Here is a 14,656-nt window from a genome sequence, read left to right as displayed (position 1 = left end):
GGTCACAAAAGGAATGATGTGCTTGAATGTGCTTCCAACTGATGCAGGCCAACATCTTGTTTCAACCCACCACTGCTGCCAGGAGCATCTCAAGGGGAGCTGGTGAACTCGACCACCCTCCTTGTGCCACTACTAAGGACTGAACAGATTCTTTCAAAGTCCTAGCAACAGTAAAGCTATCCTGTCAGACAGCTACAAAACAGCAGATAAAAATGTTTGCAGCCAGCCCTGACAAGTAAATCTTCCTTGAAAATAAAGCAGAGATTCAGCCTCAGTTGATTTCCTGTAGGGTATTTCCTGTGGGGTTTTGTTTTGCTTTCTTTTGAACTTCCTTCAGGTTTTGACAGGAAGAGCCCTCTGTCTGGCCAGAGGACACACAGACAAGCACTTTCCACATCCTCCCTCTTATTTGGATCAAATCCAGAACAGTTGCAATGGAAGTAAAGTCTCCTGTTCCCCCAGACATCCTGCAAGTCAGTGCTCTCGATAGGCACTAACACAGGGCTTCCAAAACACACACAGTAAAGACTAGGTCTGTCCACAAACATTCTCTACAAGAAGATGGAGAAGAGCTACAGTAATTTTTCTTTCACCAGCAGTCAGAAAAAAATGAAGGAATTTCCACTCTGCAGTATAAACCAGCAGATCATATTCCACCTCCATCCCCAACACTTTCAGACTACAGCAGCCTTTTTTCCAGCACAGTGTCTCCTTGGACTAATATCAACATAAAACTTCCACCAGGAGACAGGCTGAAGCTAAGCATGGCACCAGGGACTGAGGAAAACCACACTGCTCTTCTTGCTAACTAGCTTACTACAGCCACACGTTCTCCTTGATTTCTCTCACACAAAGCTTTCCAATTAAAAATTTTGACCTATACATTATCACAAGAGGCCTGTGCATACCCTCCTGCTTCCACTTACTGGACAGCAATGGTGAAACAGTGACTGTTTGAACCACTTTCTGATGCACCATATGAGAAAAGCCAAGTCCCTCAAGTTGCTCCCGTTGGCTTGGCTGTTTTGTGGGCCATAAGGAGGCCAATACAGGTTCTGTTCACATCCCCTGCCTCACTGTTTCCTACCAGTAATTATAAAAGGCAAATCAAAACAGAATGCAACACTCACATGGGGCATCTTCAGAGGAAAAGAATCCCAAACCACACACGGTCAACTGGCCCAGATGTTTTCATTTTAACACTAAAGCTTTCATGCCACTTCTTTTTTCCTTCTCGCCCCTTCGCCCCACCCCAGTTTACTGGCAGGAGCAGAAACAGTGAGGCTAAAAAGGAGCATGAATACATGTAGCACCATGACACAATGCAACAGGCAGAGGAACCCCTAACTGCATGGTTCCAGTTGTTCATCACATTATATTTTGATTTTTATTTTTCTTTAACTGAGCTCAGTTTCCATTTGAAGTCAGTCACAGCCAGTTAAATTATCATCAGCCCTTATTTCTAGTCAAGTGACTAAATGCCTCTTCCCCCCTTCAACAGAGAAAAGCTTAAAAAAAAAAAATCAGAATCTTCTCAAGAAACCTGCCATCACCCACTTCTCCTCTTCCTGCACTCTTCCATCCTCACTGGGGTCTTTGTGCAAAAGGCTGTATGTGGGAGGTGGAAGGACAAAGCACAAGACAAAACCTACTTTAAAACCTTGCAAACGGCTCATCTCAGGGCTGCATAAAGCAAAATGTAGCTCCAAGCAAAAGTGACTGGAATGTGGCAGTATCTGGAAGGAAACAGCTGCAGTGACACTGGGAGCAGACTGGGACTCTGCAGCTCAGCACTCTTTGAGCAGGGTCTGGAATCCCTCAGAGACACCAGGCTGCCTCTGGGGTGGGAAGGTTTTCTGTTAAGCTAGTCTTAAAGGTCAGGAAATATAGACAAGAGTTGTGTGTGTTTGCAGGAACTGGTTCCCTGTCTAATGACAAAGCCTGATTCCAGTTCTCTTATCCCACAGCCAGGACCCAGGAAGTTAAAGGAGAAGTTGACTGGCCTGTTTGATCACCTGTGACAGCTTGCACCAGGAATCTTCTCTGTCATACCCCAACAAGAGGTACTAGGGAACCACCACATCTCCACAGAAGTAGCCCACATTTCCTCTTTTATCACCAAATATTATCCACGTATTTGTTACTATACAAAGAAGAAATTACATGAGACACTTCCAGCTGTGCTCACGTGGAGTAAGCTGAGATTCAGACTGGAGCTCTTGGATAACCTCCCCTCAGGGCAGGGGAGCCCAGTCAATTAGCTCAGGACTAGACCAGACTAGTCCCCAGTGCTTCAAAGGAAGATGCAAGAAAGCTCAGGAGTAATAATTGCTGACTGTTTAATCCATCCATCTGTGGTTTACAGTCTCTGTAGCTTTTACCACTCTGAACTAAAGCAATGGTTTGAGCTCTCAAAACAATCTTTTCTGCACCAGTGCCACAGTGACTTGTGCTGAGCTACAGATTTTTTAAGTAATTAAACTTTATAAGTCAATTTCTTAGCGATTATTTCCCCTTAAAAATATGAGGTTTCAATAGGAAAACAAAAAAAAAGGTCAAACCTACTTTGAGGTAGTACGTTAAGCAACCTATGTAAAAGTAAAAGCTGTCACTTCATGAGAGAAAACACAAGACTATAAACTTTACTATCAGTCTCTTCATGCAATTCAGTGTTTTGCTATGATCCCACACTCTCAGAAGTTAGGGTGGAAAAACTGATATAAAGAGAAATTATACCACAAATATTCTGCAGCAAGAAAATCTGCACTGGGAGTGAGGCAGAAAAAGTACATCCAAGGATCCCTGTGCTTGGCCTAAACAGGTTCCTCTGCTTTTCAAGGCAGCAGTTCTGGGACTGAGGGAACTGATGTGCAGTATTCACAGTACCAGCACTGCTAAAACATGCAGCCACCTGTCTGTCAAATCACCTTTCAGCTCAAGAATTTTCCTCTTTTTTGTGTTACATAGCACAAGAAAACATAAGAATGCAAGCTGTGGTGCACCCCTTCACACCTTCACTCACCTCCTTCAGTTCCTGTGAGACAGAATTAAGGCGTTCATTTTCAGACTGTGTGTTGGCAAGGACATTTCTGATCTGCTTCAGTTCTGTCTGCAACTCCATAACCTTCTTCATGTAGTATTCTTCTTTGGTAGCTGATTCCTGGATCAAGGTCTCCTCTCTGCTCTCTCCATCTGCTGCTACCTTCTTGTGGTTGGTATGGGCCTGTCCAAAAGCCTAGAGGACAGTCAGAGAGAACACATCTTTTATTAGTAAACCTAGAAGTTTGCATAAGTAACTTCAGTTTTTAATAGTTGAAAATATTTACCCTCATACGTTTCTTTGATGCAAAGGAATGTAAACTTTTCCTACACTCTCCTCTTCTGGGGTCAGACTTCCAAATGCTATTGAGTGGCCAACACTGGGCTCGTGAAAATAAACCGCAGCACCTGAATTATGCATTATCCAAAATCCAAGGTATTTTGTGATGCACAGAATGCTCACACAGAACCTTTGTGGGAGGGAACAACGATGTACTGACTGCTAAAACAAGACTGGTTTTCAACCAGATGACTGCAAGATGCCCAGACACTGCTGCACACACATGTTCTCTATGGTAGGGTCAGACTCGCTTCCGCAAAACCGGAATCCCTGCGAACACAGTCGGTATTAGCAGCCTGTTCCACACTGACTCGCCCTGACACAGCTCCCTGCAGCTGCTCATGGCTGAGGATTACAGCCCCCTCCCACCCGGGGTCAGCAGGGCTGCTCCAGAACCAGGCTAAGCCCGCGGGGTCACGCTGGCTGAAGTAGGTCAGCGGACGCTCCCGCAGCCGGCTGCACTCCCTGCTCCGAGATGTCATCGCCAGCAGCGTGCCAGCAAAGGCACTTAGAGGCAGGTCACAGACCCAACACCTTCAGCACAGTCTGGCTCTGCCTAGACCTGACAATGGCATTATTTTGCCTTCTCCTGGCTTCTTTTTTGGGGGGGGGGGGGTATTTTGCTGGAAACACTTCCCCGCAGCAGCAGCCCACATGTGGGGAACCCTGCTGAGGGGACAGCCATGGGCGAGCTCCTTCCCACAGCCCCTGGGAGATGTAGAGCAGAGCTGACCACTTCCAGCAGTTTTATTTGTAACACACTGCCTGGCAGATGGGCCAAAATCAATGAGATTACAAATGGCATCTTTTTTAAGTGCTGCACATGCGTCCATCACAATCCAACCCAAGGCCTATTTGGAGCTTTCAGGTGCCACAAGATCTTTTGGGATGCCACTGTCCATGTGGCAAGTTTTCACGGCCAACATTAATATCAGGCCAGGTCAAGGACAGAGCTGCATCTCAAACTCCTTGTCTAATCATGCATTTTCAATTGATCATCTTTTGACAGCTCTTCAGAAAAAATACTGTCAGTGCAGGAAAAAAATCTGCTTTGAAGAGAAACAGATTTCAGTATTTTATTACTTCTGTATATTAGAGCAGGCATATTAATAGCACAGAAACTACTGTCTATACCAGGGCTGAAACAGCTGATCAAATATGCTAGCTCTGTCTATGATTAAAGACACCCAGATATTGCTCCTATCAGACTGAATTTTATTTCAGATAAGCAAATGTCCATTGAAGAAATTCTAGCCAGATTCACCAAGATGACCCAAGGGAAATAAAAAGCAACACATTTCCGACAGAAAGTAAAGCACCATCTGTGCAAGTCCTTGTCAAATGAGTTTCAACAAAGCAGCTTAAAAGCCTAATACCCAAGATCTCCATAAATGTTAAAGGGATAACAAAAATCATGCCAGCTTCTCAAATACACTATCTTTTTTTCCCCATAACAAATCAAGACCCACCCTTTACAGACCAGCGTTTATGACCAATTGCTGGCACAGAGGAAGGGACTCTGGGCACCTCTTTGCCCAGTGAAGTGGCCCCCTTTGCTTGGCTGCAGGATGCCAACAAGCACAGGGAAGCTCAGCACACTCAAAGCCAGAGCTGATCAGCCAGACCACAGGGTCCAGGCATGATTCCACCGAGGAGCTCAGAACGCCACTAAGGGAAGGATTCTTGGGAATAATGAACCATTTGCTCTTAAAACTTCTGATGCAGAGGCTGGGCCTCAGGTTCCTTTAACAGCTGAAAAAGAGAGTGTCATCATTTTGCCCAAGTCACAATTGACAGGGAGTATTTTAACACAGAAACTGCCACAGCAGATGAGACTGGGCGCTTTTTTAAATCCAATATCCTGTCTCCTACAGAGTCTTATGCCAGATGCTTCAGAGAAAGGTGCAAGAAACCACTTAATCTCCCAGAGTTGGGGATTGCCTTAAGCCTTGATGTGGAATGCTTAATGTGAATTTGGAAGAGTTATTAACATTGAGTTACCCATGTAAAACATCTCTTTATTTTTCATAGGTTTATGCATTTTTTGCCTCTATAAAATCCTACAACAATAAAGTCTGTATTTAAAATCCTACCCTTACCTGATAGGTTTTTGTCAGTTTACAAGTTTTCATAAAAGAGAACATATTTTTGTTCAGAGGCTTGAAGGTACATTGTTAATTCCATGCTCTGCTGTCAACCATTCACTGTTTTTGAGACTTCCATCACAACAGACTAGGTAGAACAGGAAACTTTTAACAAAATTGTGCAAAATTACAGGGCAATGCAATTACTTGCCATGGCTACAGCTCAGACCTGTTTTAAATCAAGCTATTCAAAGAAAAACTGACTTTTTACTGCTATGCATGAAACTCCTAAACCTTCACACATCCCCAAGTCCAGCATCTACCCATCCACTTTTGCTTTAACGTTACCTAAAACACAGAAGGAGAAGTCAAAGTTACTCTGCTCTTCCTCTCTTCCAAAACTCCAGTTCCATCTACTAGGGAAGCAAACTGCTCACAGTTACACTGGAATGATATGCTTTAGATATCTCTCCACAAAATAAAAGTTTCTGACCTGAGGGTTGCAAAGCACCACGTTCTGCTGAATAGCTGCCTCAAGGAAATTACAGCAAGACACCAATCCGATTCAAAATATGAGATGTTTTCCATGGCTTCACCAAGCATAGCACATTTTCCAAAATAACAAATTCATCATGACCAAAATGATCTAACAAAGTAATACCAACATGCACAAAAACGCTGCTCTGAAGAGACTGGCACATCTTTACAGGGAACAAGGAATGTAATATAGGAAAGTATATTCCTCTCGTGCATTGCACTCATATATTTTCATTTTAAATTTTCTTGTAAAGTGGTCATTCTTGCATTCTTCAGTTAGCAGACCAGCACTGTGACTAAACAGTTTCTCAGCAAAGTCCTCAAATGAATGCACCAGGCTTGGATTGCAGTGAGACACAGGCATTTTCATGTGCTCCCCTAAACATCCTAATCCTTTGAGCATGACCTAACCTTCCTCTCCCACTGACTCAGTCCTCCTTGGCTCTCTCCAGCTGGGTGCCAGGGCTGCTGACAGCATCAGTGTGGGCCAGCAGAGCTCATCCCTCCTTTCCTGACAGCTGAGACTGAAGTCCTGGACATCAGCAAGGCCTCTGAGCTCAGTCACACTGCTTCTAAATCACTCTCTCAACTTTCACTGAAGCACTGCTTCACCTCACACACCTCACTGCTGCCAAACTGTCCTCAGCAGCACTGGGGAAGCTGCAGCTAAAACACAAAAGGCATTTTTGTGCCATTATAATGCTAGGACAAAGTGCCCCTGCTTTTAAGAGACTGCCATTTGAGAGGAAAAAGAAAACAAAACCTCCCAAAACCAAACAAGAGGTTTTTGATACCACAATACAAGGTTCAGATGACTTCAGAGTCTTGTGTTGCTTGAATTAATACCAGGCTCCTATGTGTTCTCAGAGATCTGAGGGCAGCACAGCAGAGGAGAAATTGGTTGTAGAGTTCCCTTGTCCCAAGCCACCAGCCATAGCAAACCAGCAGGGATGCTCTGGCAATGCCAGGAGGGACAGGATGGCAGCAGCATGGTCTGGCTCTTGATGCTCCTTTCCTTCCATTCGAGCTAAGCCAGTGTGATCATCAGACTTACACGAGATTTAACAAGGTTTCAGGTTCAGCAGGAAGAAATGCAAATGCCTTATAAGATCACAATATCCTCCTCACAGATTAGAGAGACATTCCGCTGATGGCGTTTTTTTAAATGGTAAAAACACACTGGAGCCTATATTTAGAATATATTGCTTCAGTGCACTGCCGCTGGGATAAAAAGATTTGATGATAAAAGTCTAATTTAGCCTGTCAGTTTAGTTAGCTAGACACTTAAACTGCATTAACTTGCACTGGAGGGCTAAAAGCAATTGTGCCTCCATCAGTGGCTAAGCAGCAACTCCACATACTGTTACAAGAACTAGTGGCCAGATGTTGGCCATACCAGACACAGCTGGCAAGTGGCTGCAGCCTCTTTCCTCAGTCAATATTCTTTTGATATGAGCCCTCAAAAAAAAAAAGAAAAAAAAAGTTGAGGGATAAAACACAGTCTAAATCAAGACAGTGGAAATGGCTCAGAGCAATGCAGAAGACACTTCACTTAAAAACACCAGCACTTGACTTCTTTGTTCGCAGGTACAACTGCTGCATTTCCACTGCTTTTGTGATTTGGTATGTAGGGTCCTCTTATAGGCGTGACCCAAGGGATTACTGAAGCTGAGAGCTTGGCTTCAGGTGTGGAAATTGCTGAAGCAGCTAAGAAGCAGTTTGCTTCCAAAGTGAATTATGAGAAAAGGTGTTAACATGACAGCTCTTGAGTCTTAGAGGCACACACAAGACCCAGCATGAGGAGCAGCCACAGCATTAGTCTCTCCCTACACCCTCCCAGACCTGCCCTTGCAGGTCCCAGCTTGGGTGTGACAGAGCTACTCCTCTGCCCACTCTCTCCTGGACAAGGCGAGCAGCTCCGCTTCTTTGGCACTCCCTCACTAGTCTCAGACATTCAAACTGCTTTCTGAATCTCAAAGCTGTCATTATATGGACACCTGCCCATGGCAAAACCATCCTTTTGTTTCACAAAGGCCACTCAACAGGTATGAAGTAGCAATTATTTCTGGACACTCCTGACCCATGCTGAAATGTCTCAGGCTGTCCCAGCCCATCACCCCATTGCTGAGTTAAAATTTGAGGCAGCTCCTCCATGGTATACAGATAAAACATGCTAAGGAGTTGAAAAGGTTACTCTCTTCTCATTTAAAATATTGAACGTGTCCTCCCACAAAATGGCCCCACAGGCATCACAAAGAGCAACACTTTTGCTCACACAGAAAGAGAAGCACAGGTCTCAGCTACCTCAAACTACCCCTTGGTTCACCACATCCTGCTGAAACTGTACCTTCATACCAGCAGGGATGATGCAACCTGGAAAGGCCTCTCTCGTGCCCCACCATTCCCTTGAGGGGGACACAAAGGCAGGAGGTGAGGGAACCATGTGGAAGCACTCATTGTAATCCACATGCAGAACACCTGGCAGGAATTTACTGCCATGCCTTGGAATGCTGCTGCTCTCAGAAGATGCTGGAGCAAGTGAAGTGACAAGCTGTTTACTATGGCTTTGGAAGCTACCTGCAACATTTTCATGCTCTTTCTAATCCTGGAAATTCACCTCTCATAGAAAGGAGTTACAGCCCATTTTCCATGAAGGAACCAGAGACAGAAAGAGATTTAAGGCCTTACCCAAGATCAAACATCAACATGAGAGAAGGAATAAACCAAAAGCCTGCAGAGTTTCCTGACCTGGCAACCTTCAACTTCATTACTCCGCCTCTCTACAAGCAAATACCTCCACCAGGAACTGATTCTTGCTTCCACACTGTCCTGCACAGCAGGATCCAGCTATCCTGCCCATGCCTGGGCACCACAGCGCTGAACAGACTGCGTGACACGCATGAGAGGGGAGGAGAAAAGGCTGGTCAACAGTGTCACAACACCAACTTGCACAAAACCAGATCACCAATTCATATCTAACCCCAAACTAGCACAGGTACAAAGATCTGCACTAGAAAGGGAAAGAGTGGAACAAAAGGAAGAGTGGGAAAAAAAGTCATCCTACACTGGTCGTGCAGTCTTTTCTCAGCCAGGTCTGGTGCAGACACAGAGGAAACCCACAAGCTTCATCCATCCTGCCTGAAAAGATCAGAATTTTCCTGTTCTCATTCCAAATTCTTCCCTCCCAAAGATTAAAGAAAATATGCTGGGCACAAGGGGAACAAACAACAAACTAAAGTACCCTTACTCATAAACTGCTTGCTAATATTAAATGTGGAATCTAATTTTTTGCAATTCCTTCCCTTCAGGCAGTCTCTGTTAAATAAGTTAAGTATTAGCAGCCATAAATCTTCAGAGATTGGTTTTATTCCCAGCTCTTCAGTAAATTTCTTGTATGACTGTTTGAAAAGCCATTCCATCACTTTCTGCTTCAGTTTCCTGACCTACAGTAGGGACATGAGAGTCCCAATGTCCCGTGAAATACGGAATAGTAGTAAATCTAAAAAACCCCAAACAACTAGTCAGGAACACAATAAACAAGTTTTGCTTTTATACTTCACCTTTTCCACTCTCCCATTATATGAAGAAGCAGGTGAAATCAACCTGAGCACTAGTCCAAAAATGTACTTATCCTGAGCAGAGATTTATCCAGCCAATACAGGAGGAAGGACAAACTTCACAGCGACAACACTCCAGCACTTTTATGCTCTGCAGCAGTTTTCAAGGCAATCCCTGCATTGGTAAATTTTTCTTCATCTGACATTGTCATAAACCCAATTTGCCAGGAAGAACACTTACTTTTGGACTTCATAATGAACGTGAGAAGGTTGTGCACACTCCTGACCTGCACTCTGAGCCATGACTAGTATTTCCCACATATTTTCACACAATCACACCACTGGCAAGGGCTGTCTCTTCAGAAGTGTAATCAACAGAAGGAGCATGTTTACATCATTACACCCAGAGTCAGAGGACTGAATGAGAAGCACTTATACAAGAGAGTATTTTTTTCATTTCAATTGGATCTTCTGTCCTGCAAACAGCACCATAATGCTCATGGGAACCAACGCATATTCCCCAGCAGTAATTCCTCAGGCAATTACTTCAATAACCAATTTTCTGAGATTAAAAGGTAATCTTCAAAAGTATATGAGGGGGGTTGAAAAACCACAATGAAAACAGGATCAATCCAACACCATAAAGTATGTTGGCAGCAAACTCCACAAGTCCTGCCCAACCACAAATGCCTCAGAGTCAGAAGGGCTCATCCCAGCAGGCTCTAATTAAGCACTGTCACTGGGAAGTGAGAGGCAGGGTATCACTGGTGGATTGCCTGCAGCCTACACACCCAAGTGTGCATATTTTTCTTCTTTAACCTTTCCATAAAGGAATCATGAGTGAAAATAGGACACCATTGTCCCTCGTGCTCATTTCTTCTCACGTGAAGCCTCCCTGGCCTGTGCCTGTCCTCCAGCAGCACTAACCCAGCCAGAAGTGTGTTCCTCCCCATCCTCCAGGCTGTGCATCCAGCCACACGTGATGCTCAAATGTCAAGCAGTGAGGGGCAGTCTTTAATAAATGCCATGCTGCCCTTTCCTCTGCAGTGAAACACTGCTATATGATGCTAATTGTACTCAGCAGATGAAGCAGCAGGAGGCATTAACCCTCGCCTTCACTCACCCAGTGATGTTTAAGGGCTGCTTCAGCCCTTCTTGTTATCACAGCCACGGAATGTGCACAACATGTTCCTCCACGAGGCATGTTAGGAAGAAGAAGAATTAGTTTCAAACTAGAAAAGCTGGCATAAATACAGGAGAAAGGCAATATAGGAGAGCTTGTCTGAAAAGAATCCCTTGCCTTGCTCAATCAAGTCTGAAAAGCAGAGTGATGTCCATTGTTTCACCAGAGGAAACACACACAGAGGTGCCTGCTTATTCATTCCTGAAAATCAAGAATGATTTGCAGATATTTCCCCATTTAGAAGGCTATCATTAGCTACTCTTGCAGCAAAAAAGTGGTTTATCCATCAAAAATTAAACAGAACCCAATGCCCCAATAAGAAAAGGTGTCATTAATCAAGATGTCCTTTTTTAAAAAAAGGAAGGGTAAAAGTCATAAGACTAAACATCAAACAAGGCATTTTATTTCAGTTGTTCTTTACAACTCAAGAGAGATTCTAGCCTTTTTTCCCTTCACAAGGCTTTGTGCTGATTAGCAGAGATCAGCACACATCCTACCCTCCAGCTGCAGGCAGTACACACTCTCCCTTTGGTGTCACTGAGCAAAGCCAGCCCTGCCAGGACTCATTACTGTCCACCCTGACTTCCAAGGGGAGGTTTTGGAGAGCTTGGAGTTAAAAGCCAAAGGACATTAGTCACAAGGTATTTCATTCATCTGCCATGAAGGACAGCGGGCATCAGTTGCCCCTGAAGATGTGAACCCTAGTTTTGTTTCACAGCCAGAGCTATAAATCAGCTAAATACACATCCTCCCAACATGTGGTCACTGTCACTCACAAGCACATGTAACTACTGACATCAAGAATATGTTTGCTGACAGTGTGGAGCATTTCCTCACCCCCAGTGTCCTGTGCTGGACACAGTGGGCAGGGTGGTGTCCCCATGGCCACCTCAGAACCTGCTGCTGCCTTCCCCAGCCTGTCCTGGAGTTAGTGCTAACCAGCAGCTGCTCCAGCTGTTCTCAGTGACTGCAATGGGCACTCAGCCAAGGCTTGGGGTTTCTTTTTTTCTCTCTCTCTTTTTTTTTTTCTTTTTTTTCTTTTCTTTTTTTTTTTTTGGTAAGAAAAATGGCTGCAACTGCAGCAGGGAAGAAAAATTAAAAGGCCCCAAGTGCATTCTACTGAGCTTAAATTAGAGAGGAATGGGGGTTTTGGAGAGCATACACTTGTGCTTTCTTATAAATAAAGAAAAGGAGCATGTGGTGGCAGGAAGGTGAGAGGAAGCAACACAGAAGTCGACAGAAAGAAAATACTCCTTTCAGGATAATTTCAGGTCTGATGGGTTAAGGAAAAACATAAACCAAGCTATCCTGAGGCATCTTTCTCTCCTGTACATCATAATAGATCAATGAACTAATGGTCCTGTGTGCTGCCAGCAAACACTCCGGACCGGGCCTCAAAAGAAAGAAAGATGGAGATGTGTGGGAGAAGGAGTTAATGCTGCTGAATATCAGCACTTTTTAGGAGCTTGACAGCAGAGGAGACAAGACACTTCTACTTCAAAGTGCAAAGAGTGCCCTTACCTGCCCACTGCAGCATCGAAGCACAGCTCAAACTCCTTCTTTCCAGAAATCACACTACAGAAATTTTGATCATTGATTGCTGGTTTTTAAACCCTTCTGCTAAATTTGATGGAATGATTTATTTGTACAGGGCAGTACACAACATCAGGCTGACCCTGTTAAGCAGGTCACTGTGTCTTCATCTTCCTCTGCACATGGATTAAGAAGTGACTGCAAACGGATTCTGAACGCTGGTGTCCTGTTAGACTGACACCACTCTGCAGGCACTCGAGCTGAACAACTGCCAGGAGGAGCATTACAAATGACAGTGCAGAAATTTGATGTATTACCTACAAGGAAATAATTTTTAGAAACTGAAAACCAGGAGCAGTGATCTGTAAACATTACACTAGATCTCTGGCAGCTGACCTCAAAGAGTAACTCAGTGAAGCCCACCAACAGTCCTGAGAAGGTATGTGATGAACCTTCAAACTCAACAAGATCACACTGAAATTACACACTTCATAAAGGACAATGCAGAGTATCTTAAGCACTTGCCTCACACAGCCTTGCTACAATAATTCATAGAAGAAAAACCTTTCATCTAGTGTTATTAATCACTGTTATTCAGCATGATCAATATATCACTGGAAAATGAGCAAATGCATCATGGAAGTACCTCTGCTGACATCACTGCCTTCCTTCTTACCCTCACCTTCAACCTATGCACATAACTGTTGGGTTCCAAAATCTGGATATGAGAAAAAGAAAACTGCTAGGTTTAAACAAAAGCCTTGGACTAACAGAGACTGGGGATAAACCTCCACCTAGGGTCTGGACAAGGATCCCTTGATGTCACAGGTTTGGAATGTCCTGCCCAAGCCCGGAGAAACCATGCTCTGATTTCATCTAGTCAGTGCAGAAGACTTATTGTGTTTTATCTCTCCCTTTGTGTTCCCTGGTTCCTGTGCATTCTGCAAACCTGAATACCTCTTTCCCCCATGTAATCCCCCTAAAATAAGACGGGTTTTCCCCTATGATGATTTGTTAACCTGGGGTTTTCCCTTATGTCATCCCCTGAAACCCCGTTTGTAATAACTGTAATAGTTACAACCCCCTGTTGAATATGTAGATCCTAAACCCTTTAAGTATGAACTTGTGAGTCCAATAAAGCATTTTAGTTTTCTGCCTCCACTGGGATCGTGGTAGTTATTGACTCGCTACACAGAATTTGACAGTGAGGTAATTACTAATATTCAGTAACACCAGCATTTCCCCTGCTGTGCATGTGTTAATTTGCTGTTTTACGCTGAGCCTTGTGTAGGGTACCATGATGCTACTCCAGAGTCAGCTGGGCTTTTGTTACCACTAAAAGCTTCTGCAAGGGGATGAAAGAAAAATCAAATGAGATCTCGATCCTCTAAACACGTGTGTGACTGTATTTAAAGTTAGGAGGAGTTATACTTAAGGAAGACAACTTATAAACTTACAAAAAACAACTTATAAACTTATAAAAACCAACTTATACTTAAGAGAGCTCCTCATTTGTTCCCCACCATCACAAAAGCTCTTACATTTCCACAAGTTTGGGAGCAGGCCCTTTCTCCCACACTCAAATATCCCCAAGGGCCAAATGCAATCCTTAGCTAAGCAGCAGGAGCAGATTCACAACCACCACAGCTCACAGTAGATCTGATACCTTCAGAGAAATTGTGAGGCTTTTCAAAGCATTATATCACCTCCTACCATGTCAGCCCACCCCATAAGGTCACCAAACCTCTTCCAAGAGGTGATGCAACAGTGAAGATTTGTGCCCGCTCCAGGAAAGAGTCCAGCCCTTGATCTGGCTTTGATTTTGTTAAAAATAATGGTTTACACTTTCTTTGGTGAAAGCCCAATTAACACACAAAATAATTCTAGACTGCCTTTCTATAAAATGTGGTTTCAGTTGGAGATGGATTAGTCCTTCCAGAGCATCACTGCAGCACAACCCCGCAGCACAGCTCATTTAGCCTTAGGTGCCTGTAAAGTAGCAGACTGCAAGGAAACAAAGTGACACTGCAGAAATCTGCAGTGTAAGGCTGCCCATCTACTCCAGGAAAAGCTGAACATCCATCAAGGTTAGGCCTTAACTTTAGAATTGAGAGAAGTTGCTGCACTAGTATGAACTATAAAAAATTTTTTCTATAAAATTAGCATAGAAATAAAGCACAAGATCTAACGTCCTTGTTCCCACACAAGAAAGATTACTTATTAAATATGAACACAATCCACTTGTGCAACCAATGTTTAATTGCAGGTTTCTAAGAGGTCGACCAAGAGTTTAAGCCGGCGCCAGGGGAACTGCTCCCTGGCTCAGCAGCCAGTCTCAAGAAATTAGTTTTAACCTCTCTGTCACCTCCTCTGCCCCAACCCA

General features: G+C 43.9%; 1 protein-coding gene across 6 annotated transcripts in view; it reads right to left on the bottom strand.

Annotated features, from left to right (window-relative positions):
• The window catches only part of BICD2 (BICD cargo adaptor 2), a 79,032-nt gene that overhangs the window by 39,612 nt on the left and 24,764 nt on the right, over positions 1-14,656 (bottom strand). For all 6 annotated transcript variants that reach the window (XM_032699355.1, XM_032699351.1, XM_032699352.1 and 3 more), the window contains exon 2: positions 3,023-3,235. In XM_032699355.1, coding sequence (XP_032555246.1) covers positions 3,023-3,235 — 213 coding nt within the window. The remainder of the gene's footprint in view (positions 1-3,022; positions 3,236-14,656) is intronic.

This window comes from Chiroxiphia lanceolata, chromosome 11, assembly GCF_009829145.1.
Source record: "Chiroxiphia lanceolata isolate bChiLan1 chromosome 11, bChiLan1.pri, whole genome shotgun sequence".
NCBI classification, from domain to species: domain Eukaryota; kingdom Metazoa; phylum Chordata; class Aves; order Passeriformes; family Pipridae; genus Chiroxiphia; species Chiroxiphia lanceolata.
The sequence above is the reverse complement of the archived record's forward strand: the minus strand, read 5'-3'. Positions and strand labels throughout refer to the sequence as shown.